This window comes from Grus americana, chromosome 1, assembly GCF_028858705.1.
Source record: "Grus americana isolate bGruAme1 chromosome 1, bGruAme1.mat, whole genome shotgun sequence".
NCBI lineage: Eukaryota > Metazoa > Chordata > Aves > Gruiformes > Gruidae > Grus > Grus americana.
Genome location: NC_072852.1, coordinates 54887386 through 54911038, shown reverse-complemented (window position 1 = coordinate 54911038; position 23653 = coordinate 54887386). Strand labels below are relative to the sequence as shown.

General features: G+C 45.4%; 6 protein-coding genes across 6 annotated transcripts; 3 read left to right on the top strand and 3 right to left on the bottom strand.

Moving 5' to 3' along the window:
• Positions 1–2505: 2505 nt before the first annotated feature.
• LOC129215230 (histone H1.10) lies at positions 2506–7156 on the top strand. The gene has a single exon (XM_054848022.1). It carries the CDS (start codon positions 2538–2540, stop codon positions 3201–3203), a length of 666 nt encoding a protein of 221 aa, XP_054703997.1. The 5' UTR covers positions 2506–2537; the 3' UTR covers positions 3204–7156.
• On the bottom strand, positions 4613–5071 carry LOC129215288 (histone H2B 1/2/3/4/6). Its single transcript, XM_054848100.1, has one exon. It carries the CDS (start codon positions 5069–5071, stop codon positions 4691–4693), a length of 381 nt encoding a protein of 126 aa, XP_054704075.1. The 3' UTR covers positions 4613–4690.
• On the top strand, positions 5399–7156 carry LOC129215267 (histone H2A.J). Its single transcript, XM_054848080.1, has one exon. The coding sequence runs from the start codon at positions 5399–5401 to the stop codon at positions 5786–5788; it is 390 nt and encodes a 129-aa protein (XP_054704055.1). The 3' UTR covers positions 5789–7156.
• Positions 7157–11333: 4177 nt separating this feature from the next.
• On the top strand, positions 11334–11707 carry LOC129215328 (histone H4). Its single transcript, XM_054848156.1, has one exon. It carries the CDS (start codon positions 11346–11348, stop codon positions 11655–11657), a length of 312 nt encoding a protein of 103 aa, XP_054704131.1. The 5' UTR covers positions 11334–11345; the 3' UTR covers positions 11658–11707.
• Positions 11708–11776: 69 nt separating this feature from the next.
• On the bottom strand, positions 11777–12604 carry LOC129215294 (histone H2B 7). The gene has a single exon (XM_054848114.1). It carries the CDS (start codon positions 12272–12274, stop codon positions 11894–11896), a length of 381 nt encoding a protein of 126 aa, XP_054704089.1. The 5' UTR covers positions 12275–12604; the 3' UTR covers positions 11777–11893.
• Positions 12605–12728: 124 nt separating this feature from the next.
• LOC129215326 (histone H4) lies at positions 12729–13131 on the bottom strand. Its single transcript, XM_054848141.1, has one exon. It carries the CDS (start codon positions 13117–13119, stop codon positions 12808–12810), a length of 312 nt encoding a protein of 103 aa, XP_054704116.1. The 5' UTR covers positions 13120–13131; the 3' UTR covers positions 12729–12807.
• Between the last annotated feature and the right edge of the window lie 10522 nt (positions 13132–23653).

Genomic DNA, 23653 nt, shown 5'->3' with positions numbered 1-23653 from the left:
CAATCCCTATGCGCTGCGGATGGACTTCAAGGGACTGCCGCTACTTTGGGAGAAGATCTGAGCTCTTTTCCCATCTCTGTCTACCTCCTGTGTTTATCTCTAACGTGCAGCCTGGTTATGAGGGAGGGGAAGGAAATCTCTCCTTTCCTGGTGGACTGAGAACAGGTTTACAAAGAGTGAGCTTGAAGGGAAACTTGCCCAAATGTGTGGATGTGAGGGATGGAACTGATTAATAGGACCTACCCCTGGGGCTACAGCTGCACTCTTGCACCAGTTGTTACTATCCACTCCCAGTTGCTCCCAGCATCCTTACCAGATTCAAGTGTAATAAACTAGATTTCTAGAGATGTAACGCTAAATTGTCAAAGCTACAGAGATCAAGGCACATTAAGCTTCTTATTCCCAGAAGAACGAGCAATACATTAAACAGACGTGGATAGATGACAACCCTTCCTGGCTGCCTTTGTATCACTTACAGTCTGATTCTGCTTTATGGCCATCTCTGTCCACTTAACCTGGAAAATAAGCATAATGCACTCAACTTGCTACAAGCAACTGCCTTTTTACCTCTCAGAAAAACATTCCTATTTTTCATTTGGGTTCCCATTCTGAGCTTCCAAACTCTATGACTACCGTGGATTTGGTCTAGTTGCTTATGTGGCTATAACATTACGTTCCCACGAGAAGATTTCACAGCCCACTTCACTATGCTTTTCAGTCTGTCTTTTACTGTGGGGTACTGAAAATTTTTCCCTTTCTCTGCTTTTCCCTTCTTGTTATTCTCTCCTTCAAAGTATTTATTAGGTGGCCTGCATGCAGATACAACAAAATAAAAATAGAACGAAAAGATCATGTGAAAAAGTGATACTTCATTGTTTTCACTTTTGTTATTCTAATGTGTCTCATTTATCCTTGTCATTTTAATTGATCTCATTTCAACTAAAACTACTTACTATTGATTATAACTTAATCATGTCTTCAACATTTAATATATGAAAATAAATGCCAAGGCCTTTTGCAACCTACTGCTTCTCTTCTAGAATCTCAAATTCACCCATGCTAGAACAGACACTACTTTGCTGAAAGAGCCGTCTGACGTTTTGCATTCAAGTTTTTACAAAGTACAATGGGGCAAAATATTAGGTTTGGACTTCATTTGTTCTTTTCAACTAAGGAAAAAAATTCTGGCTGTTTTTTAGTTAGAGGCTGCTCAAGGCTTTTGTCTTCTGCTTTAATCAAAAATCATCCCAAACAATTCATAGCAGTCCTTAAAAATTGTAATTAATTTCTGTTGTCACCTTGTGAGATTTAATAATTAAGTGGGATCATAATAATTAAAGCTGATTTTGATTCATGAGGATTGTCTGCAAATTATTTCAATATTCGGAGGACTTGGATGAAAACCTAAATTGGCAAGTTTTCCTTTTCCTTTAAAGAAGAGAATGGCAGGTTTTATGAAACCTATGAAAAAAGGGAAAAAAAAATCCCAACAATCTGTGTCCAAATATTTATAGGTAATATTGAAGCTGAAGCATCCTGTTGACACAGCCCAGGTTTCCACATTATTTATTTGGGGAGAATCGAGGCTTCAACTGGCTCCCTTAATGTTTAAGTAGTACACAATACTTACTAGTATATCTCTACCTGTTTGACATTTTTTCCCCCTACAAGTCTGTTTCTGACCTCTGTAGGTCCTAGAAAATAATAGTATACACGACTGTAACAGAGAAAGTGTTAAACTAGCAGTTTATCCGGAATTTATATGTATTAACTAGGCATCGACAACTTCATTTTATAAACAGAAAATATTTTTTAAAATATCAAAATCTTGCTATTCACTTAGAGAACACGACAAAAAATGCAGAGCCCTGGCAAGTTCCAGACACTTTTCAACAGTATATACATTCTTCTGAAGGTCCTTTATTTTCCCAAAACACGAAATTCTGTGGATATACTGTATCCTTAATAGTTAAAGATATGGTTAAGGGAGTGGAATCTTTATCCATATTCAAAGCTCAGCCATGAAATTGTGTTACTTCCTTCTCTTTGAAATCAATTTACGACAAAAATACTGAAGCTATCCTCTCGGTTTCTATCCTAATCTGGAGAAAACCCTCTAAAGAATAAGCCTGCATTATGAGGGAGACTTTTTATCTACGGGTTTTATTATAATTTAGAAGGAAAAACAAAAGTTTGCCGTTCCGGGGGTCTCTGTGGCTACACAACGCGGGGTTAAACACATCTTTTCTCCCTCATCTGGGGTCCCAACAGCAAGGAATTCCCCCGAATGAAAGTCCAGAGTCTTCTCTTCACTCCCCGAAGAAACTGGGGTGATTTCGTGGCACGTATTTTACAAAAAATATGAATTTATAACTCCGAAGAAACACAGACTCGGAGGACGAAAAGCTCTTCCTGGCTAACAGTTAGGCGGGCTCTGCAAAGCACCAATCACAGATCACCGCTTCGCTATAAATTCAGGCATCGGGGTTACTGTAGTCCAATTACTTTCTTTTGATTAGGAAGAAGTCTCTGCAGCGATGTCGGAGACCGCTCCCGCCGCCGCTCCCGCTGTCGCGGCCCCCGCCGCCAAGGCTGCCGCCAAGAAGCCGAAGAAAGCGGCGGGCGGCTCCAAAGCCCGCAAGCCCGCGGGCCCCAGCGTCACCGAGCTGATCACCAAGGCCGTGTCCGCCTCCAAGGAGCGCAAGGGGCTCTCCCTCGCCGCGCTCAAGAAGGCGCTGGCTGCCGGCGGCTACGATGTGGAGAAGAACAACAGCCGCATCAAGCTGGGGCTCAAGAGCCTCGTCAGCAAGGGCACCCTGGTGCAGACCAAGGGCACCGGCGCCTCCGGCTCTTTCCGCCTCAACAAGAAGCCCGGGGAAGTGAAGGAAAAAGCCCCCAAGAAGCGGGCGGCCGCAGCCAAGCCCAAGAAGCCGGCAGCTAAGAAGCCCGCCAGCGCCGCCAAGAAGCCTAAGAAGGCTGTGACAGCGAAGAAGAGCCCCAAGAAAGCGAAGAAGCCGGCGGCCGCGGCGGCCAAGAAAGCGGCCAAGAGCCCCAAGAAGGCGACTAAGGCTGCCAAGCCCAAGAAAGCGGCGGCGGCAGCGAAGAGCCCGGCCAAGGCAAAGGCGGTGAAGCCGAAAGCAGCCAAGCCCAAGGCGGCCAAGCCGAAAGCAGCGAAGGCGAAGAAGGCGGCGCCCAAGAAGTGAAGTGTTGAAGTGGAAATGCTTAAACCCAACGGCTCTTTTAAGAGCCACCCACTATTGTCCCCGAAAGGGCTGATACACTCTGTCACCGAGCTCCGTGCCTGCAGCAGAGCTAACCACACGTCACTGTCCGTGTGGGACGTTCGTCTGTGGAGTGGATGGGACGCTAAACTTCCGGCCGTGGTTACGCTAAGACCTGGAAAAATAAAGTTTACATTCCCTGCGAAAACTCTTTCTAAAGGCTGACTTTTTTTGAGCACCGCAAGAGGGTGTATATGTTAAAGGGACTGCTTAGGGCGGGTATCGCTCTGGGGCTCGGAGGTTTCTTTCGGTGCTTTAACCAGCGCGGTTCCTAACGACATGGGTGCGACTGCCACACCTCTTAGTGACCGTAGCCGGGAACTGTCAGCACGGCTCCTGCCGCTTCCTTGGCAATGACCTTCCCGCTTGGCAGCGCTGTCACGGGGCAGGTCTTAATTTCTGCGTGACTTCACCGACCTGCTTTTTGAGGAGGAGTTCGCCGTGGACGGGAGCCGGGTAAGAGCTACCGGAGGTTCTCCTCCGCACCTTGCCGGCGGTGCAGCCGGAGCGGCAGGAGGTCTTACCGGGCAGCTGTCCTGAGCCACTGCGGGCAGGACGCTTTGCGCTTGGGGCTTCTGCGCCCGGTAGGAGCGCAGCGGCAGAGCGGCGGGGAGCTCATCCTGCAGCACCGGTGGCTCCGGGAGCTCAGCCTGCGGCCGGTTGTGATTGGCTGATGGGGGAAGCCGCAGCCGCTTATTGGGCCTTTAGCAGATTTCGAAAAGCCCGCGCTGCGGACGGGACAGGAACGCTGCTGGAGTTGGCTCCGCGCTTGCCCGTGATGCCGGGTCCACGCATCCCCGGACAGCTCGTCCTCCCAAAGCGTCTACCCTGCCTTAGAGGTGTCCTCGCTTCTCCTAGTCTTCTTGTCTTCACAGCTGCAAGGCTGCTTCCCGTCTTCTCATACAGAAGGGAAAATTTTTAAGCTTAGAATATCCCCGGACAGCTATAAAAACCCAAAACGATCAGGGTCTTTTATTTTTTCCTCACCCTCATTTTTTGGGGTGTCTGTGTTAACGTAGCTATTGGAAGCTATGTGAATTTCTTATTTATGATGGAACGCGTGGTATAATGTACCATGTCTCACATCTCTGCTGAAAAAAAGCTTAACAATACTGCTTACATTTATTGTAAAAGCATTTGAACGGTAACATTTATGAAGTAATACTTTACACATTTAAATTTCCTTGAAGTTGTCAAATACTTATCAAGGATTTCAGAAACAGATCTTTAATCTTTGCAAGTTCTGATAACTGTCATTTAACAGAACTTTTTCAAATCCTATTTAGCGTATCTCAAGTAAACTTTCACACCTAATAAGACCGAGACGTTACTATCTTACAGCTCTTTTACTGAAAACGTGGGTGGCTCTTAAAAGAGCCTTTGGGTTAAAACTGACGGTCCGAGGCGCTCTACTTGGAGCTGGTGTACTTGGTGACAGCCTTGGTGCCCTCGGAGACGGCGTGCTTGGCCAGCTCGCCGGGCAGCAGGAGCCGCACGGCCGTCTGGATCTCCCGCGAGGTGATGGTGGAGCGCTTGTTGTAGTGCGCCAGGCGCGAGGCCTCGCCGGCGATGCGCTCGAAGATGTCGTTGACGAAGGAGTTCATGATGCCCATGGCCTTGGACGAGATGCCCGTGTCGGGGTGCACCTGCTTCAGCACCTTGTACACGTAGATCGAGTAGCTCTCCTTGCGGCTCTTCTTGCGCTTCTTGTCGCCCTTCTTCTGCGTCTTGGTCACCGCCTTCTTAGAGCCCTTCTTGGGCGCAGGGGCGGACTTGGCCGGCTCGGGCATTTTGAAAACACTTTTTCTCTATTTCAAAACACGATCAGCAGCTAAAATGGCTGCAGAGCCCCGTATTTATAGGGCGTTATGCAAATACAGACCTCCAACTCGTACAATTCCATTGGATCTTCCCGCACGGGGGTGTATCTTTGTTGCTGATTGGTCACAATACGATCCGTCTTCTCATTGGTTGTATAAGCAATGACCGCTTCCAGCCAATCACCAAGCCCTAATCCCGCCCAGGGAAGGCATAAAACGGGAAGAGCCGTTGCGTCACTATGATTTTCTCGGTCTTGTTTTGGGTGGGGAGGCTGTAGGTTTTTAAACGCCTAAAGTATGTCTGGCCGCGGGAAGCAAGGAGGCAAAGTTCGCGCCAAGGCCAAGTCGCGCTCGTCGCGGGCCGGGCTGCAGTTCCCCGTGGGCCGTGTCCACCGGCTCCTCCGGAAAGGTAACTACGCGGAGCGGGTGGGGGCTGGAGCGCCCGTCTACATGGCGGCCGTGCTGGAGTACCTGACGGCCGAGATCCTGGAGCTGGCGGGCAACGCGGCCCGCGACAACAAGAAGACGCGCATCATCCCCCGGCACCTGCAGCTGGCCATCCGCAACGACGAGGAGCTCAACAAGCTGCTGGGCAAGGTGACCATCGCGCAGGGCGGGGTGCTGCCCAACATCCAGGCCGTGCTGCTGCCCAAGAAGACTGAGAGCCACAAAGCTAAAAGCAAATAAGCTTGCAGAGCAAAGCTGCTTCTGTTTTTCGCAACATAACTTTATAACCCAAAGGCTCTTTTCAGAGCCACCCACACAGTCAGAAAAGAGTTGTGTTGCTGTCTTCACAAAAGTACTTTGGTGCTAAGTCGTTTTTGTGTGCTGCTTTTGATAGGGAGCTAAAAACATGTTCCGTAATAATGTGTTAAAACTTTTGGCTTTCATCTGAAGAGGAGTAATGTATTTGCTTTCTAACTCTTCATCATTTTTAATAGAAGGATGCTAATCATTGTGATTTACTTATTCTTTTGGGTCTTGTAATGTGATTGGTGCAACACTTAATGTTGAATCTGCTCAACTTTCATGACTTTGCAGGCTACCTATAGTGTGAAGTGTGTGTGTGGGGGGGTGTGCACCTAAAAGTCTGAAGGTGGAGTGGAAAAGATGTGCAGCATGAAAATAAATAGGGGACCATCCCAAACCCATATATCTAAAAATGGTTTCCTTTGTAGGCATTTGTTATGTAAAAGATGTAAAACTTCCCTGTGATTTCACTTTATTTAGAAATTAAGTGAGAAACGCTTTAGGAGAAATAGCTTATTTTGATCTAGATCCTTAACTTGTCAGACCTGCCCTGTAAAGTGACAGTATAGCATCTTTCCATTCAGAAGATTTTAATTCCCTGCAGCACTCATATATTGCTGTTTTAAGTGGGATTTTCAAACTTGCCACGCTTCGCTCCCTGTGCATAGCTATTTCTCATGTTGTGTCAGTTAATGGTGGGCGATGTTATTTGAACTAATTTTCTGCATTGTTGGCACAAGTATCACCCAAGAGCACAATGTTAAAGCTCTTTAGATTCACTGTTATAAATTATGAAAAGGACTGTCTAGTTGATTCTTCTTGCTAGGGTGTTCCCAGAAGCTGCAGCTGATGGTCTGCAGCACACTGCATTGAGGCTGTAGCTCCCACCTGTGCAGCACCTCTGCCCTCCCCATCCCCAGAAAAGGAGGAATGCTCTGGGCTTGGAGGAAGGAAAATACTACCTATAGCAAGATAGTAGCCCCTGCACCTCTTCTCCCAACCTGCGCAGCAGAGAGGCTTTATATGTAGGACTGTATCATGGCCAAAGTGGGACATCAGGGGTCATTTGTGGAGAGAAACATAAAGGAAGAGAGGTGCCTGGAGGACCAGACTAGTCTGATATGGCAACAGCATCTGTGCCTAAGGGTTCTGTTAGCAAGTGGATGCATTTAGTGCTGTAATGCTTTCATTATGCTGTTCTATCGATCATTACCTGCAGCTACATATCTCTTGGTACTGATGCTTTTCTTCTTGAAAAACTGCAGTGATGTAAAACACATGATTAAAAAGTCTTCTATATTTCCAGAACAGATGCCTGCATATTTGTATGTCAGAAGATCATAACTGTAGAATGGTTTGGGGTGCAAGAGATCATCAAAGATCATCTAGTCCAACCCTCTGCTGTAGGCAGGGACATCTTTTAGTAGATCAGGCTGCTCAAAGCCCCATCCAGCCTGACCTCGAACACTTCCAGGGATGGGGTATCCACAGCTTCTCTGGGCAACCTGGTCCAGTGTCCCACCACCCTCGTTGCAAAAAATTTCTTCCTTATGTCCAATCTAAATCTACCCCCTTTTAGTTTAAAACCGTTGCCCCTCATCCTGTCACTATGGGCCTTGGTAAAAAGTCTCTCTCCATCGTTCTATGTGGAAAGGCTGCAATAAGGTGTCCCCAGAGCCTGCTCTTCCCCAGGCTGAACAACCCCAGCTCTCTCAGCCTTTCTTCACGGGAGAGGTGTTCCAGCCCTCTGATCATTTTCGTGCCCCTCCTCTGGACCCGCTCTAACAGCTCCATGTCTTCCTTGTGCTGGGGACCCCAGAGCTGGACACAGTACTCCGGGTGGGGTCTCACAAGGGCAGAGTAGGAGGAGAGAATCACCTCCCTCGACCTGCTGGCCATGCTGGTTTTTATGCAGCCCAGGATATGATGGGCTTTCTGGGCTGCAAGCATGCACCTCCAGATCAAAGCACTGGAATTCCGTAGGAAGCCTGTGGGGGTATCTGTATCCAGGAGTGAGATTTCTCTGTGAACAAACTCCTAAATGTGGAAATCAGAGTTGGTATCACAGGAGAGGGCCTTGCCCGTCTCTGAGTGTGGAGGTAAGTTCAGCACATCTCTCCAAATTCTTGTCATGTGACCAGAAATTCATTATTTACTTCAGAATTTCATTCCAAACATCTCTTATTTCAGTCACTACTCTGCTCATCTCAGTAACTGGAGTTTCACCCTCTGTGATACTGAGGCCCACTTCTTAGCATTCCCTATTTTTGTTCTTAGCCGCTAGTGGTTGTACCTGTTGTGAACCCTATGCTGGCATGACGCCGAGGCCTCAAATGTGAATGTCCTGCAAATCAGATGGATTACATAGTAAGAGTGCTGGCAAATCTACTGGTATTAGAGACTTGTGGCTTTTGAGCAAGTTCCACTGGATGAAGGAATAAAGCAAATTTAAATAAATGAGCTTTCTCTCATTTGCATATACAACAAACAGTAGTAAAGAGGAGGTCTGTACCATACGATGCCTTAACTGTATGACTGGGTTCCAATACACCTTCATATTCTAAAGAGCTCATGGTGTAGAAAAACCACTCTAACCAAGATCTCTCAAATATTACAAATCACAGTTATGTTAGGGATAACTTGATAATGTCAGTCTATATATCAAAAATCTTAAAATTGCGTAGTTAAAAAGTAAGATGAAAGGCTTTTCTATCCCTTTTCACCTTTACTTTGTTTGCAATGTTAGGAATAATGTACTCTTAAAAAGATCTTACATGACTTTAGTTTGTATAGTATTACTATTACGGCTGTAGCAGATACAGATATGGATTTAAATGGCCATATAACCTCTCAATAAAATTAACAGCAACTTCGCAGTTAGATATAATACACTGATATGATTATTTTTTTACTAACTATGTACTTTCTTGTGCAGTCATGGTGAGATGTTGCCTTACTGCAACAAATGCAATTTCCTCATTATAGTTTAAAGATTAAATAAGGTGACTATCCTAATTAAAGTACACTTGAAAAGCTACAGATTTTTTTTTTAATGGAGCAGAGTTTTGCAAAGGTTTCTATTTTCATTTATCTTTTAGTACTATGTGTGCAAAATCATGAGCAAAATGTAGTTCCTATAATCTGGGCATTAGATCCTAAACTTTGATCCAAATAATAATTGTTATCTCCAATACACAGTAAAAGTAACTTCATTAGGCAATTATACTCAGCAGCAAAATTTTCTTTCTGTTTTAACTGGTTTTGTCTAAGAAAACCTGTGGGTCTATGAGAGAACTGACTGTGCCACTAACAGAAACATTTGGGCAACATGTCTGGCTGCTTGTAGCAACCTACAGGCAAGACAGCCTTCTAGAAAGCATAATATTAAATTATATCAAATGCGCTCCACATTTTGGGGAAAGGGATTTGCAGTTAATGTGTAAGCTACTAGTCTCAGCCTCTGCATCACCCATTTCTGCCAGGACACTTTGGAAGATGATTTTCCAAGTCTTCCAGTGGTTATAATGCTAGAGGGAGAAGTTATACTAAGATACTCACCCTGCACTTAGGAAGAGTTATGAAGAAATGATGATTTTGACACACTAAAAGATTTAGTGTAATTCCTTTAGGCTTCCTTTAGTATTCAGAAGGTTGTATATAACTGCCTCAGGAAAGATATCTAGACACAGATCTTCAGACATAAAGAACAAAGCAGACTTTGTGTAGCCAAATGGTAATATTAGGCACTATCCTGGCAGGTCAACTAGTGACAAACCTTCTAGTTACTCTATAAACAGTTCTAATTCATCCTGTTCAGTCAAAAAGTGAACATAATCTAAATTAAAGCTAGTTTTGCATGCTTATGTCATATATATTTGAGTGGCAATTCTTTTAATTTAACGTAACAGTTTGAATGAAAATGGAATTCACAGTGACAATTATAATTATAGAAAAGACTTGTACGTTTTTGGACACCTGTAACTTCATACATTAGTATCTCAGTCATGTTTTCCCTTGAATTTAGGCAATATATTCTGCCAAGAAATATTCTGGAGATATTGCCTAGATTCCGTAAATTATGTTCAGGGATGAAATTACATCAACTACTGTACAAATTTAAAAAGATGTCAATCATTTTTAAAAGGTAGACATGTTTGAAGTGCACAAAATACTAATAACAACTGGCAAGTACCATAGCCATATCACTTGGATTCTGAGTGTGTAAGTAACCTTTAAAATCTTAACACGTTTAATTTAAAAGTATAGCTTTTTAACTCTTTCAGTATTTATTTATCTGCTTTATAAATACAGTCCAAGCTACTGTAAGCAGCATGTATGTGAGGTTTGTTAGCCACAGTGTTAAATACACAGAAAAAATTCTGGATTGCTCCTTTGAAGAAAAAATACTTGGTTATTGTTCATTTTTCATAGATACCATACAGACATCGGGTTGGTAATGTCTTTAATGTTGGGGGGGGGGGTTTGCTTATTGGATTCAGCTGCACGTCACCGAGCATTTCTCTATTTCAGAGGACGGGAGCGAGTCCGGAGCCCTGCGGCCAGCGCTACGTATGGAACCGCCTGCGGGGCTGGGGGTGGCTGAAGAGAAGCAAAGCGGGCGGTGACTCCTGTGCTCCCCGGCAGCCACTCCGAGTTGCCTTCAGAGGAGCCTCAGGCCCAAGCGTTTCCCACCAGAGCCCCTCACCGACCATTTTCCCTGCAGCCCAGGTCCTCGCTCCCTGCTCTCTCTCGCAGCGACCTGGAGGTTGCTCCGCGTGGACAAGAAAGCGCTGAACGCTCGGGGCCCGGCCCCCAGGGCTGCACGGAGGAGGGAGCAGCTGTCGGGAGCGCAATATCCGGGTAAACAAAGAAAACGCGGAGCCGCCACGGCCGAAGCGAACAAAGAGAGCGCTGCCCAGGAAACCTCCCTCCGCGGGCTCCCCACAAGCGGAAGCGGGAAGCAACGGCGGGGCGGGGCGGTAGCGCCGAGTGCAGCCACGGATTGGTCGGATTTTGCCGCAGACCCGCGGGCAGCGAGGAGGAACGGGACGGGGCCAGGGGCGCCGCAGCCCGAAAAGCGGGCCCGGGGCCGCCGCCCCCTCGCCTGTCACCGGCAGAGACCCGGAGCTGCCTCGGAACAGTCACCCGCGCGTGGGGGCGGGGCAGGAAAGAAACAAGAAGAGGCGCGGGCCGAGAGCGGGCAGGGGCGAGAAGCGCGGGGCGGGAGTCCGGCCCCGCTGGCGACGGGCGGAGCCGGCGGACGCGTCCCGGGGGCCGGTGCCGGGGAAAGCGCCTGGGCCGCCATCTCGCGGGAAGCACGTGCCGAGCCGAGCCGCGCAGGGGCCGCCCGGGGCCGGCGGGCGGGGGAAAGGGTGGAGACTGCGGCCGAGCCCCCGCCTCCCGCCGCAGTCCTCAACCAGGTCGGCTCCCGGGAAATATACCGCGGCGCCGGGGCGCTGGCGGTGTGCAGTGTGAGGCTGTAGAGAGCGATACCATGTCTGGCAGAGGCAAGGGCGGGAAGGGGCTCGGCAAGGGGGGCGCCAAGCGCCACCGCAAGGTGCTGCGCGACAACATCCAGGGCATCACCAAGCCGGCCATCCGCCGCCTGGCTCGGCGCGGCGGCGTGAAGCGCATCTCGGGGCTCATCTACGAGGAGACGCGCGGCGTGCTGAAGGTCTTCCTGGAGAACGTGATCCGCGACGCCGTCACCTACACCGAGCACGCCAAGAGGAAGACGGTCACGGCTATGGACGTGGTCTACGCCCTCAAGCGCCAGGGACGCACCCTCTACGGCTTCGGCGGCTAAACTCGAGTCACAAACCGTACACTGTCAAAACACAAAGGCTCTTTTCAGAGCCACCCACAAGTTTCACGACGAGAGCTGTTTATTACTTTAAAAAACATTTTTGTAAAATCATAGTTCACAGCTTGAAGTCACATAAAGTTTTGAATTTCGGGTTATCTTAATTTGCAATTGCAGCTCTTTTTATGAAAAAATGGGGGCTCTTAAAAGAGCCGTTTGTGTTGTAGTTTAAAACCGGTTTACTTGGAGCTGGTGTACTTGGTGACAGCCTTGGTGCCCTCGGAGACGGCGTGCTTGGCCAGCTCGCCGGGCAGCAGGAGCCGCACGGCCGTCTGGATCTCCCGCGAGGTGATGGTGGAGCGCTTGTTGTAGTGCGCCAGGCGCGAGGCCTCGCCGGCGATGCGCTCGAAGATGTCGTTGACGAAGGAGTTCATGATGCTCATGGCCTTGGACGAGATGCCCGTGTCGGGGTGCACCTGCTTCAGCACCTTGTACACGTAGATCGAGTAGCTCTCCTTCCTTGTTCTCTTTCGCTTCTTGTCACCCTTCTTCTGCGTCTTGGTGACGGCTTTCTTGGAGCCCTTCTTCGGTGCTGGAGCAGATTTTGCCGGCTCAGGCATTTTTAAAAGTTTCTTTCCAAGCTCTTCACTGTACCTCTACAAGATCGAAAATGGCGTCTGCCCCTCTATTTATAAGGGCTTTATGCAAATTAGAGGATTGTAATCGTTCCATTCCTATTGGAGTAAAAAAATACTAACGTAATTACAGGGACTTCCGTACTATAACCGTCATAGCACAGGCATGCATCTACACAATCGTGCTTTGCAGTTACACGGTGACAGCGATACTGCTGTCACTAGTGAAAAAATAAAAAATTACTGAATTACATAATAGATGCTGCACTGAGTTTACACTAACGAAATAATTTTGCAGCACTTGTTTTGCAGAATTTCTTAGAGAGGGATTATGCTTTGAAACAGCTTTTAAATTTCAGCAACTTTTAACAACTCAAAAAGTGTTTTAACACTACAGATGTATTAAAAACTTTTAAAACTCAAAAAGGTTAAGTAATAAACAGCTCTCGTCGTGAAACTTGTGGGTGGCTCTGAAAAGAGCCTTTGTGTTTTGACAGTGTACGGTTTGTGACTCGAGTTTAGCCGCCGAAGCCGTAGAGGGTGCGTCCCTGGCGCTTGAGGGCGTAGACCACGTCCATGGCCGTGACCGTCTTCCTCTTGGCGTGCTCGGTGTAGGTGACGGCGTCGCGGATCACGTTCTCCAGGAAGACCTTCAGCACGCCGCGCGTCTCCTCGTAGATGAGCCCCGAGATGCGCTTCACGCCGCCGCGCCGAGCCAGGCGGCGGATGGCCGGCTTGGTGATGCCCTGGATGTTGTCGCGCAGCACCTTGCGGTGGCGCTTGGCGCCCCCCTTGCCGAGCCCCTTCCCGCCCTTGCCTCTGCCAGACATGGTATCGCTCTCTACAGCCTCACACTGCACACCGCCAGCGCCCCGGCGCCGCGGTATATTTCCCGGGAGCCGACCTGGTTGAGGACTGCGGCGGGAGGCGGGGGCTCGGCCGCAGTCTCCACCCTTTCCCCCGCCCGCCGGCCCCGGGCGGCCCCTGCGCGGCTCGGCTCGGCACGTGCTTCCCGCGAGATGGCGGCCCAGGCGCTTTCCCCGGCACCGGCCCCCGGGACGCGTCCGCCGGCTCCGCCCGTCGCCAGCGGGGCCGGACTCCCGCCCCGCGCTTCTCGCCCCTGCCCGCTCTCGGCCCGCGCCTCTTCTTGTTTCTTTCCTGCCCCGCCCCCACGCGCGGGTGACTGTTCCGAGGCAGCTCCGGGTCTCTGCCGGTGACAGGCGAGGGGGCGGCGGCCCCGGGCCCGCTTTTCGGGCTGCGGCGCCCCTGGCCCCGTCCCGTTCCTCCTCGCTGCCCGCGGGTCTGCGGCAAAATCCGACCAATCCGTGGCTGCACTCGGCGCTACCGCCCCGCCCCGCCGTTGCTTCCCGCTTATGCTTTGGATGCTTCACGTGTTGCTTTTGTTTTTTCTTTCTTTTTAGTGTTTGCCTGCATAGAGATCTTCCTCAGCTATATTTAAATAATCTCTATCAACCTTGTCCTCTTCGACCTACAGCTTCTTTCTGTTATTAAGTCCTTCCATGTGTTGGTTTAAAGAAGAAGGGAAGGAAACGCTCAAGCCGCGTGAGAACAGCGTTGGGTTTGTTTTTTTTTTTTTTCCTTTTTAAATGTAACGTAGTATTTCCTTCTCGTGGATTAAAACGTGATTTTTTTTTTTTTTTAACCTCACGGCACACGCACGTACACAGGCAAACACGTACATAGATCTGTCATACCTTCACCTATAAAGCATGTTTTTGACCATTGCGAGGAAAGCTGAGAGCCTAAAGAATTCTTCTAAGAGACCAGACAGTAAGAAAACAGCACAAGTCGCAACGTGATGTTCTGGGACTGCTTCCTACTGGGGAAGCAAGAGACCCGTTCTTGCTCAGCAGCTTGAGGGAAACGAGAGACTAATGCAATACTCTCACGCTAATGCTTGGGTTATCTCCTTGCTAAATACGTGCCATTTAAAATAGAAATGCTTCTCGTTTTTAATGCTTAACAGCAAAATACAGATCGGTGTTCTAATATTACTAACTTGCCTGGCTTAAGGCAGACTTGCTCAAACTAACAAACTTTACTTCCTGGCACAGATAATATTAAACTAATTTATACTGAGATTAAGCACAAATTCGCAATTAAAAAAAATAAAATTGTTTTGGGCTACTTGGAGATTTTCCTTTCTTTTTAACAGCACAGATTTTCATAAATTTCTAGTGTTTTTTGGCAATAATAAATCATTCTTTCATTTAATAAAGGAATATTGAAATAAATATAAATAAATCTTCAAGAAATGTGAGAATTAGAATTTCCTGAAGAACTTTTCAGGGATTTTGTTTTGGTTTCTGTTTTAATTTTGGTTTAGTCCTCATATTCTTAGAACCCATAACATTATAAAATATCTTCACTGGCATAATTTTATGTAACTTCTTTGGAAAACTGAAAAAAAAGTTTCAGTAGCAAACCCCCCACCTCCGTGCATCTTTCTTACTTATTAATCATAATGGCTCCCACATTTTTAGGGTAAGAAACTTAGCTAGTTCTTTCCCTTTACCGCCCTCCCTCATCCCCTAGAAAGTATACTAGATACATGTACAAAAAAGAGGGGAAACTTCTATCTTTTTAGAAGATTATATATATATTACTTTTTCCAGACAAATATAAGGCAGCAGGAGGGTTTTCAAGTATGTGTTGTTACCTTTTAGCTCTTTTGCCATTTCCCTCCTTAGCAGACAACTTTGTTCAAAACTCTTCAGCCTTCTTTTATGAAATTGAGAAAATTCATTGATAGACTTTATTTTATAATTCAGGCAACCGCCTGTTTTGGAATTGTGACTACAGCACTAAGGGAAATGTCACAGTGCATTTGTTGGGGTTTTTTTGGTTGGTTGGTTGGTTTTTTTTTCCTTGATATGAGGCCCTCTTGGCTTTTCTGCTTAGTTACCTTCTTATAAACACCACCAGTCAGCTTTCTATTTGATTCCTACATTTAAACTAGAGTCTTCTACAATTAAATGATAGATCCATTAGCATGTGTGTGTCAGCCTCCAGCCAGATAAGCCTCATATATATACAAAGCAAAAGCAATTAGGAACTCCAAAACCCCAATCGGAATGTTAAGTAAAAACATCCAAATGATTGATGGATCAATGAAACAGCTATGGAAATATATCTCAGGGAGGAGAAGAGGTACAATACCATCCCTTTTGCAAAAACAAACACCTGGAGGAGCCTCATGGAGGATCTGAAGGAAGCTCTGGGAGCTCTGCTTTACATTTCTGGGGGACATGGGTGAGGGTGGCTGTGCTATATAGCATAGTAGTGGAGTTCTGCATCTGTACTGGGACAGTGGGGTGAATTAGTGGGAACTTTAAACTGTAAACTTTAGTGGGAACTTTAAATTTCAGTTAAATAGCTGAGAAATAGTAACTCTTAAATGTTATTTCTAATGTGTTTAAAAACAGTAACAAAAATCACCCCCCCAACTCTTGAGGATACAAAGTATCAGTATTTGAAAGTGTTCTTGAAATACATTGTATACAATTGTTCATAAAATACATTGTATTTTGAACTACCTCTCATGTGGTCTTAGCACCATTCATTCCGCACCATCGAGCTGGATAAATTTTATGGGTGTAATTTAAGAACTTCCTATTTGGGCTAAGTCTAAAGATCCCAGAAGTTACAGTATCTGAAAATGTTTAACAACTGCATATACACATGCACACATGCACACACACACACACACACACACACACATTAATTGCTATTCAGTTCTTATAGCATGTAATCAGTATGGACTACTTCATATCACACTGGCTGTTCACTTTATTTCTGTGTAGACTGTACTTGTACTACAGCAAGGTACACTCAAACTCTGCACACACCTGCCTAAACAACCAGTGAAACAGCAAGAACTGGCCTGGTAATGCTGCTGTTTCAGTTTTCAGGCACTGGATGCAGACGTGGGGTGACAGGTTTGGTCTGGTAAAACTTTTGTGTATATTGGCCTAGAATGAGATTACCAAAGGAGCCTGAGAGTGCTAAACATTGGCAACCCCTGCATTTTCTTTGGTGTCTGTATAGTTACCTCCCTTTGACCTTTAAAATACTTTTTCCTGGAAGTGGGCTAGCCCATATCCATGTAAATGAGCTTTTTTTTTTTTTTTTTTTTTTCTGGACATGGTCCTCTGCCCTAAAAACGAAACAAAAATCAGTCAAGTGACCCTGCTTAGGAGAGCCGATGGGAAGATCAAAACTGGCACAACTAAGGAAAATGACATTCAATTTCAACTACCAGCACCATACAAGAAAGAGAGAAAGAGAGAAAGAGAGAAAGAGAGAAAGAGAGAAAGAGAGAGAGAGGAAGAAAGGAAGAAAGGAAGAAAGGAAGAAAGGAAGAAAGGAAGAAAGGAAGAAAGGAAGATTTCTTAATGTTTTATTTCACTACATAAATTGTAGCTAGCATGGTTCTTCACTTAGAAGTCCTTTAATCTCAGTGTGACAGTGATTTTGACAATGAGCTGGTTAACGGCAGCAAAGCATACAGACATTCTCAAATACTACTTATCATTGCATTGGTGCAGTGGGGATCTTACCTGCTTTTAATGGACTATTAGTAATCTGAATTAATTCTGAAAATGTTCAGAGCTCAGCTCATTGAATTGGCATCTGAAACAAAGTTTTGCATTTGATTTTTGGCTGTTACTGAAAGGCTGTGTCCCAGAAACCATCCTTCTTCCATTTTCCAGTGTACATTAAGCTCTGCTTCCACATGTACATTACAACATTGGTATACTGTGCTAAAAATCCATGGAAGCATACTGAACATTTATGGAAAATTCTCTCCTGTGCCCGCTGAAACAATTTCTTCCTTATTAATGGCCTCACAAATTGAAGATCTTACAGGCCAGCATTTTGTATAGCTTTATTGGCCCATCCTGATGGATCAGTGGTGTGCTTGGGATAACATACAGAAGCACAGATGCAGAGAGAAGGGAGATGCTCATAACTACCTCAAATATTCATAATATGGGGCGGGCATGCAAGGAAATATTGGAAGGTCTTCAGAAATGTGTAACAATGGGTCAGGATAAAGGGTAAAGAGAGCAGTGAAAAGGATACATGGGAGATTTGAGAAGTTTTTTAATATCTTGACCACATTTAATCTCCATGAGTGCATCAGAACAGATGACACAGCACAGCATAGTACAGTCTTTGCTGTGATCAAGCCCAGTAACACATTTTCTTCCCAGTCCTGTGCTAGCAACTTGTCACAGTGCTTGGGAATAAAAAGGCCTGCAAGACAGGGAATCAGTTCTGGAACTGAAGCCATACACTGCCACTGCCTGGAAGCTGGATAACAAATACTTCTTTCTCTATGATTAACTATTAACTGACGTTGAGAAAAAGGGAGAGGAAGAAAGAAAAAAAAAAAAAAAGAAAGAAGAAAAAAAAAAAACAGAAAACTCCACACCAAACCAAACCACCTAAACACTGATGCGCTGCTGCAAAGCTCAGAGTGAGAAATTACAAGAAAGGGAAAGCATTTTTATTTTAAAGCACAAGTTATTTCACTCATGCATCCTAAAATATACACACACACACGCAAAACACCAGGTAAGTTTCCAAGTGGGCAGGCCAGCATTGCTCGCAGGGACAGGCAAGACAAAGAATGCTTGCTATGAGCTCTCAGCAGCTCTCCAGGGATGGGGGAGGCGTTGGCTACAACGTGCTCGTATTTGAATGGCCTCTTGTGTAGTTTAGAAGCTAATAGCAATTCTATTCTTCTGTCTCTCCAACCTCTAACACTTCTGTTACCATTAGAATTTACTCACCAACTGTTGTCTCCATAGCTGAATGCCTCATCGGTCCAGGGCTGATCGTTATCTTCCTCTCATCTTCTCTCAATTGCTTTAGTACAGTCCCTTGTTTTATGCTGTACTTTGTTTTCACAGCCTGGGTTTCCCAGACAAGCTGCAGGTAGATATTTCAGAACCTTGATTACCTATTATACAGGTGCAATTGACACCCTCCGTACTTACAGCTATTCGTTTGCTCTTCTTCCTTGTGCTTGCATATTCTACCTATTTCTAGAGGTCCGGGAATACATGGTACTTTCCCCCCAACCCTGCCATCTCCGGACAAATGTGATCTTTTTTCACTTCTCATTATTTCAGTTATTAACATTGCACAAGCATTCACCAGAGTGGTAAGGGCCACGACTCTTTTCTGACAGAGGTTAAGGCTTCAGAGTTTAGCAGTTACAGAATAGTGAAGTGTTCGCCAAAAGTCAGGAGAGTGTCCTTTGTAACACTGCTGCACACTGCAGCTCTGTACTGTCACCTTGGACATTTGGACAGTCTGGCAGTGGGAGATGAGAATTTTCACGCAGATTGCAACCTGGATGCTTAGGGACTTTGTCACAGTGCTGTCCTGTAAGTATGTGCTGGTTTTTGGCTGGGTGTGGTGGGTTGACCCTGGGTGGAGGCCAGATGCCCACCAGAGCTGCTCTATCACTCCCCCTCCTTAACTAGACAAGGGAGAAAAAGTATAATGAAAGGCTTGTGGGCTGAAATAAGGACAGGGAGAGATCACTCACCACTTATCATCACAGGCAAAACAGACTGAACTGAGAGAGAAAATTCATCTAATTTATTACCAAGCAAAACAGAGTAGAGCAATGAGAAAAAATCAAATCTTAAAACACCTCCCCCACACTCTTCCCTTCTTCCCGAGCTCAACTTCACTCCTGGCTTCAACCTCCGCCCCCCTCAGAGGCACAGGGGGACGGGGAATGGGGGTTATGGACAGTTCGTCACATGTTGTTTCTGCTGCTTCTTCATCCTCAGGGGGAGGACTCCTCATACTTTTCCCCTGCTCCAGCAGGGAGTCCCTCCCACGGGAGACAGTCCTTCACAAACTGCTCCAGCATGGGTCTCTCCCACAGGGTGCAGACATTCAGGACCACACTGCTCCAGCGTGGGTCCCTCCCATGGGGTCACAAGTCCTGCCAGCAAACCTGCTCCTGCGTGGGCTCCTCTCTCCACAGGTCCACAGGTCCTGCCAGGAGCCTGCTCCAGCGTGGGCTTCCCACAGGGTCACAGCCTCCTTCAGGTGCCTCCACCTGCTCCAGCATGGGATCCTCTATGGGCTGCAGGTGGAATCTCCACTCCCCATCATCCTTCCTCCATGGGCTGCAGGGGGACAGCCTGCTTCACCATGGTCTTCACTATGGGCTGCAGGGAGATCTCTGCTCCGGTTCCTGGAGCACCTTCTCCGTGCCCTTCTGCACTGACCTTGGTGTCTGCAGAGTTTCTTACATCTTCTCACTCCTCTCTCCAGCTGTAAAAGCCCTAACTTGTTTTTTCCCTTCTTAAATATGTTATCACAGAGGCACCGATTGGCTTGCCCTTGGCCAGCGGTGGGTCCATCTTGGAGCTGGCTGGCATTGGCTCTGTCAGACACAGGGGAAGCTTCTAGCAGCTCCTCACAGAAGCCACCCCTGTAGTTCCCCCACCCCACCCCCCCTGCAACCAAAACCTTGCCATGCAAACCCAATACACTGGGATACAGTTAATTTTCTTCATAGTAGCTAGTATGGGGCTGTGTTTTGGATTTGTGCTGAAAACAGTGTTGATAACACAGGGATGTTTTTGTTACTGCTGAGCAGTGCTTACACAGAGCCAAGGCCTCTTCTGCTTCTCACCCCACCAGTGAGTAGACTGGGGGTGCACAAGAAGCTGGGAGGGGACACAGCTGGGACAGCTGATCCCCAACTGACCAAAGGGATATCCCATACCATAATGACATCATGCTCAGCATATAAAGCTGAGGGGAGGAGGAGGAAGGGGGAGGACATTCAGAGTGATGGCATTTGTCTTCCCAAGTAACAGTGACACATGATGGAGCCCTGCTTTCCTGGAGATGGCTGAACACCTGCCTGCCCATGGGAAGTGGTAAATGAATTCCTTGTTTTGCTTTGCTTGCGCGCATGGCTTTTGCTTTGCTTAAACTTTAACTTAATCTTTATCTCAACCCATGAGGTCTGACTTTTACCCTTCTGATTCTCTCCCCCATCCCATCAGGGGGAGTGGGCAAGCAGCTACATGGTGCTTAGCTGCTGGCTGGGATAAAAACATGATAAAGCAATAACTGTCCCTGAATGAAAGGAGATTAAAGAGGCTAGAAATATCTCCTCTCTTGGACTTCCACATTACAAAGAACTTTATGTGCTGGCAAGCAGTACCTGACACAGTTCTTTGTGGTCTGTACTGTGTTATATTTTACTAATTTTTTTAAAAGACATGGAAATGCTTGTTGGACCCAATTTTAGAACTAGGGCAAGGTATTTTTTATAATATACAGAACACTAACACCATTTTATAGTTAGAAGAGTTTGTCTCAAAACCAAGGTATCAAATTCATCTTACAGTCTTCATCCACCAGCTGTTTTTTAACAAAATCTGGGTTTCATTGGTTTATATTATATTTCTTGATTAGGTTGCCATTTTATTACCAGCCATTTTTACTTCAGCAACAGCTTTGCTGAAAACAGAGTTTCCCATTTGACTATCAATTCATAGTGTAACAGAATAAATTTGATTATCTGTATTCTTCTTTCCAAATAACCTTATTCAGCTTTAGCAGCTCAGCACTAGTAGCTAAAGCAGTTGAAGCCTTAGGCCACAAGAGCTGACTAAGAGTAAACTTTTTGATAAAGCTAATGCCGCTATCACATAACTAGCTGAATCTGGCAGATGCAGGCAGAATGAAGAATAGAAGGACCAAAGAAACAATTCCAAGAGAATGACATAACTTCAGCCCAGCAACAATGAAAACTAATAAGAAATCAAGAGACCACCAACCAGAATTAAGTGATTGGACTTGAGAATCAGGAGTTAGGTGGTACAGATATAGTTGAGAGGTGCAATTTAATGTAGGGCTTCCTCGCTGGAGGAACTTTGCTTGAGCTGTAACCTGAGAATTAAGGAATTGGAAACCTTCACTCAGACCTTACGTTAATCAGTAGGATCCTAGGTTTGAACCCAGTTATGGTGACCACTGTACATAAATCCATAACAATAGTAGCTGATACCTGAAGTTCATCTATATATTACATGAAAACTTAGCAAATATTCATACTGTTGCAACAATGATGTCACATCTACAATCTGAAAGATGTTTATACCCAGCTGAAGATACAACATGACTTGAAAGTGGGAGAGAAGATGAAGCAAAGCAGTACTGCCCAGGTTGGTAGGAGAGCCAAGGCTGGCTGAGCTCAGACTTCACTCTGATTACTGAAAACTGTAACAAACACGGAATTCCCTGAAGAGGGATTTGGAAATTAAAATAATGTGATAGGATGTTTAAGATTTATCTTTACATGCTAGCTTGCATGGAAGCCACCATATCACCTTTACAAAGCTTTTACAATAGTTAATTCAAATGAAAACCTCACCTTTTTTTATATGGGTATATCAGTTCGGCGTTAGAAACTAGTAAGTGTCAAGTAGGGCTGATACAAATATTTTTATTCTAGAAAGACACTTTCTTTCATCAGAAATATATAAAAGGTCTGATGAAAGTATTTCACCAGGACCTGAGTGGTTATGATCTCTCTCAACTGTTGGACTGATAGGAAGTACATTCTTCCAAGCAGGGATTTGAGCCAGATTACAGCAACACAGTGCCAGATCACTCACGGAAGATGGCTAAACAGCCAGGAACAGGCTTAGCCAAATATCTTGCTGAGCATCTAAAAAAGTCACCTGCAAAAGCATCTTACATGGTGACCAACAAGCCACAAGGGCAGAGCACCAGCAGTTTGCAAGCCAGTCCTCAGCTAGTCAGCACCCTGGTCTTGCTCACAGCCAGCTTCTACCTGGCAGCATTCATTAGTTCATGCTCTCCCAGAAAGAGCAGAAATGCTGCTGGACCTTTTGCTGGTACCAGAGGAATTTCCATTTTTACTCTCACTTAGTGTTAGGAAATCTTGCACTAAGTCACCTCTGTGTGTCAGACTAAAAAAATATTACATCAAATAGACTATCTATAGCAAATGCAGTTTTATTTCTAAATCATGGTGTCTTTGGCAAATACCTTCCAGGATCTGTTCTGTATCAGACTTAAATGATAATCAGTTTTTCTCTGAATTTTATAGCAAGTTCAAGATGTCTTTCAATTCTCTAAACAGTTTATCTTTGCTCAAAAAGTCATCTTAATGAAATACTTTTGATATCAGTTCTTATTCATATCTTATGAAAGGATTTTTCCCCTCCTCAACCTACATCTGATTTGGGATTTTTGTTGTTGCTCTTTTATAATCAAGTGACTCAACACCATATGCAAACTGCTAGGATGCCATATAGGATTTATCACTTGTGTAAAGAGGGAAGAGCAAAGCCCACACGTAAGCTACAATCAGTCTGCCACTGATCCCTGTATCGCTACTACAGCCATCTGCAGCCATTAGACTTCAAAATCCACACAGTAAGTTCTTCCTAACTGCTAGCCTGGTCCACTAGGACAAGCTATGATTATTATTAGTGTCCTTTCATAACGTATTACACCCCAAATCTACTCCAGATTCAGGCATAATTTAGAATTCATATGAGCTCACCTTTCCTGCAAAAAACCTTGCACATCTCAACTGATGGAATATTATGGTTTTTACAATTCAAGCATGCAACTCTCAGAATGAGTCCAAATAATACTATATTTATTAAAATAGTCCAAGGTCTTCAAAAGATTAGAGAAAAAATTATAAATATGAAGACAAATAAAACCTGTTTGTGTCATGCCTAAAAAATAATTTATTTTTTGAACATGTGAAAAAACATCATTTTTGACCCAAACTTCTACTGCAGTTCAAGTATTCTGACTCTTGGCTTATATATTAAATTCCACTATATAAAATATTAAACTCAGATATTTTAATTGTTAATAATTTTATCATAAAAATATATAAACAGTTTTAGATAAATAATAGTTCTCTTGCTATCAGCTAGTAACAGGAAGTGACTTTGCTTTCACTAGGACTCATTTCTGCAATCGCACTGGTAATCCTCTACTGCAAAAAAAAGTCTCTTCTGAAAAACACAAATCTTACGTCAATGAACAAATAGGGGGGAATAAATCCCATAGACTAGCTTAATTCCCAAAGTACTATTCCCGATACCTTCCCCCCTCCTTTTTACCCCTCCGAGGGTTAAGTAACAGAAAATGGCTGAAAGTGAGAAAAACAAGGGAAAGAAAATGGTGTGTCGATGCACTTGATTGGTCAGATTTTGCTGCAGAGTCCAAGCTCCTGACACAGAGAAAGGAAGATTTGCTAAGATAAAGCGTATCAGCAATTTATAGAAACCCAAGGTTTTTACA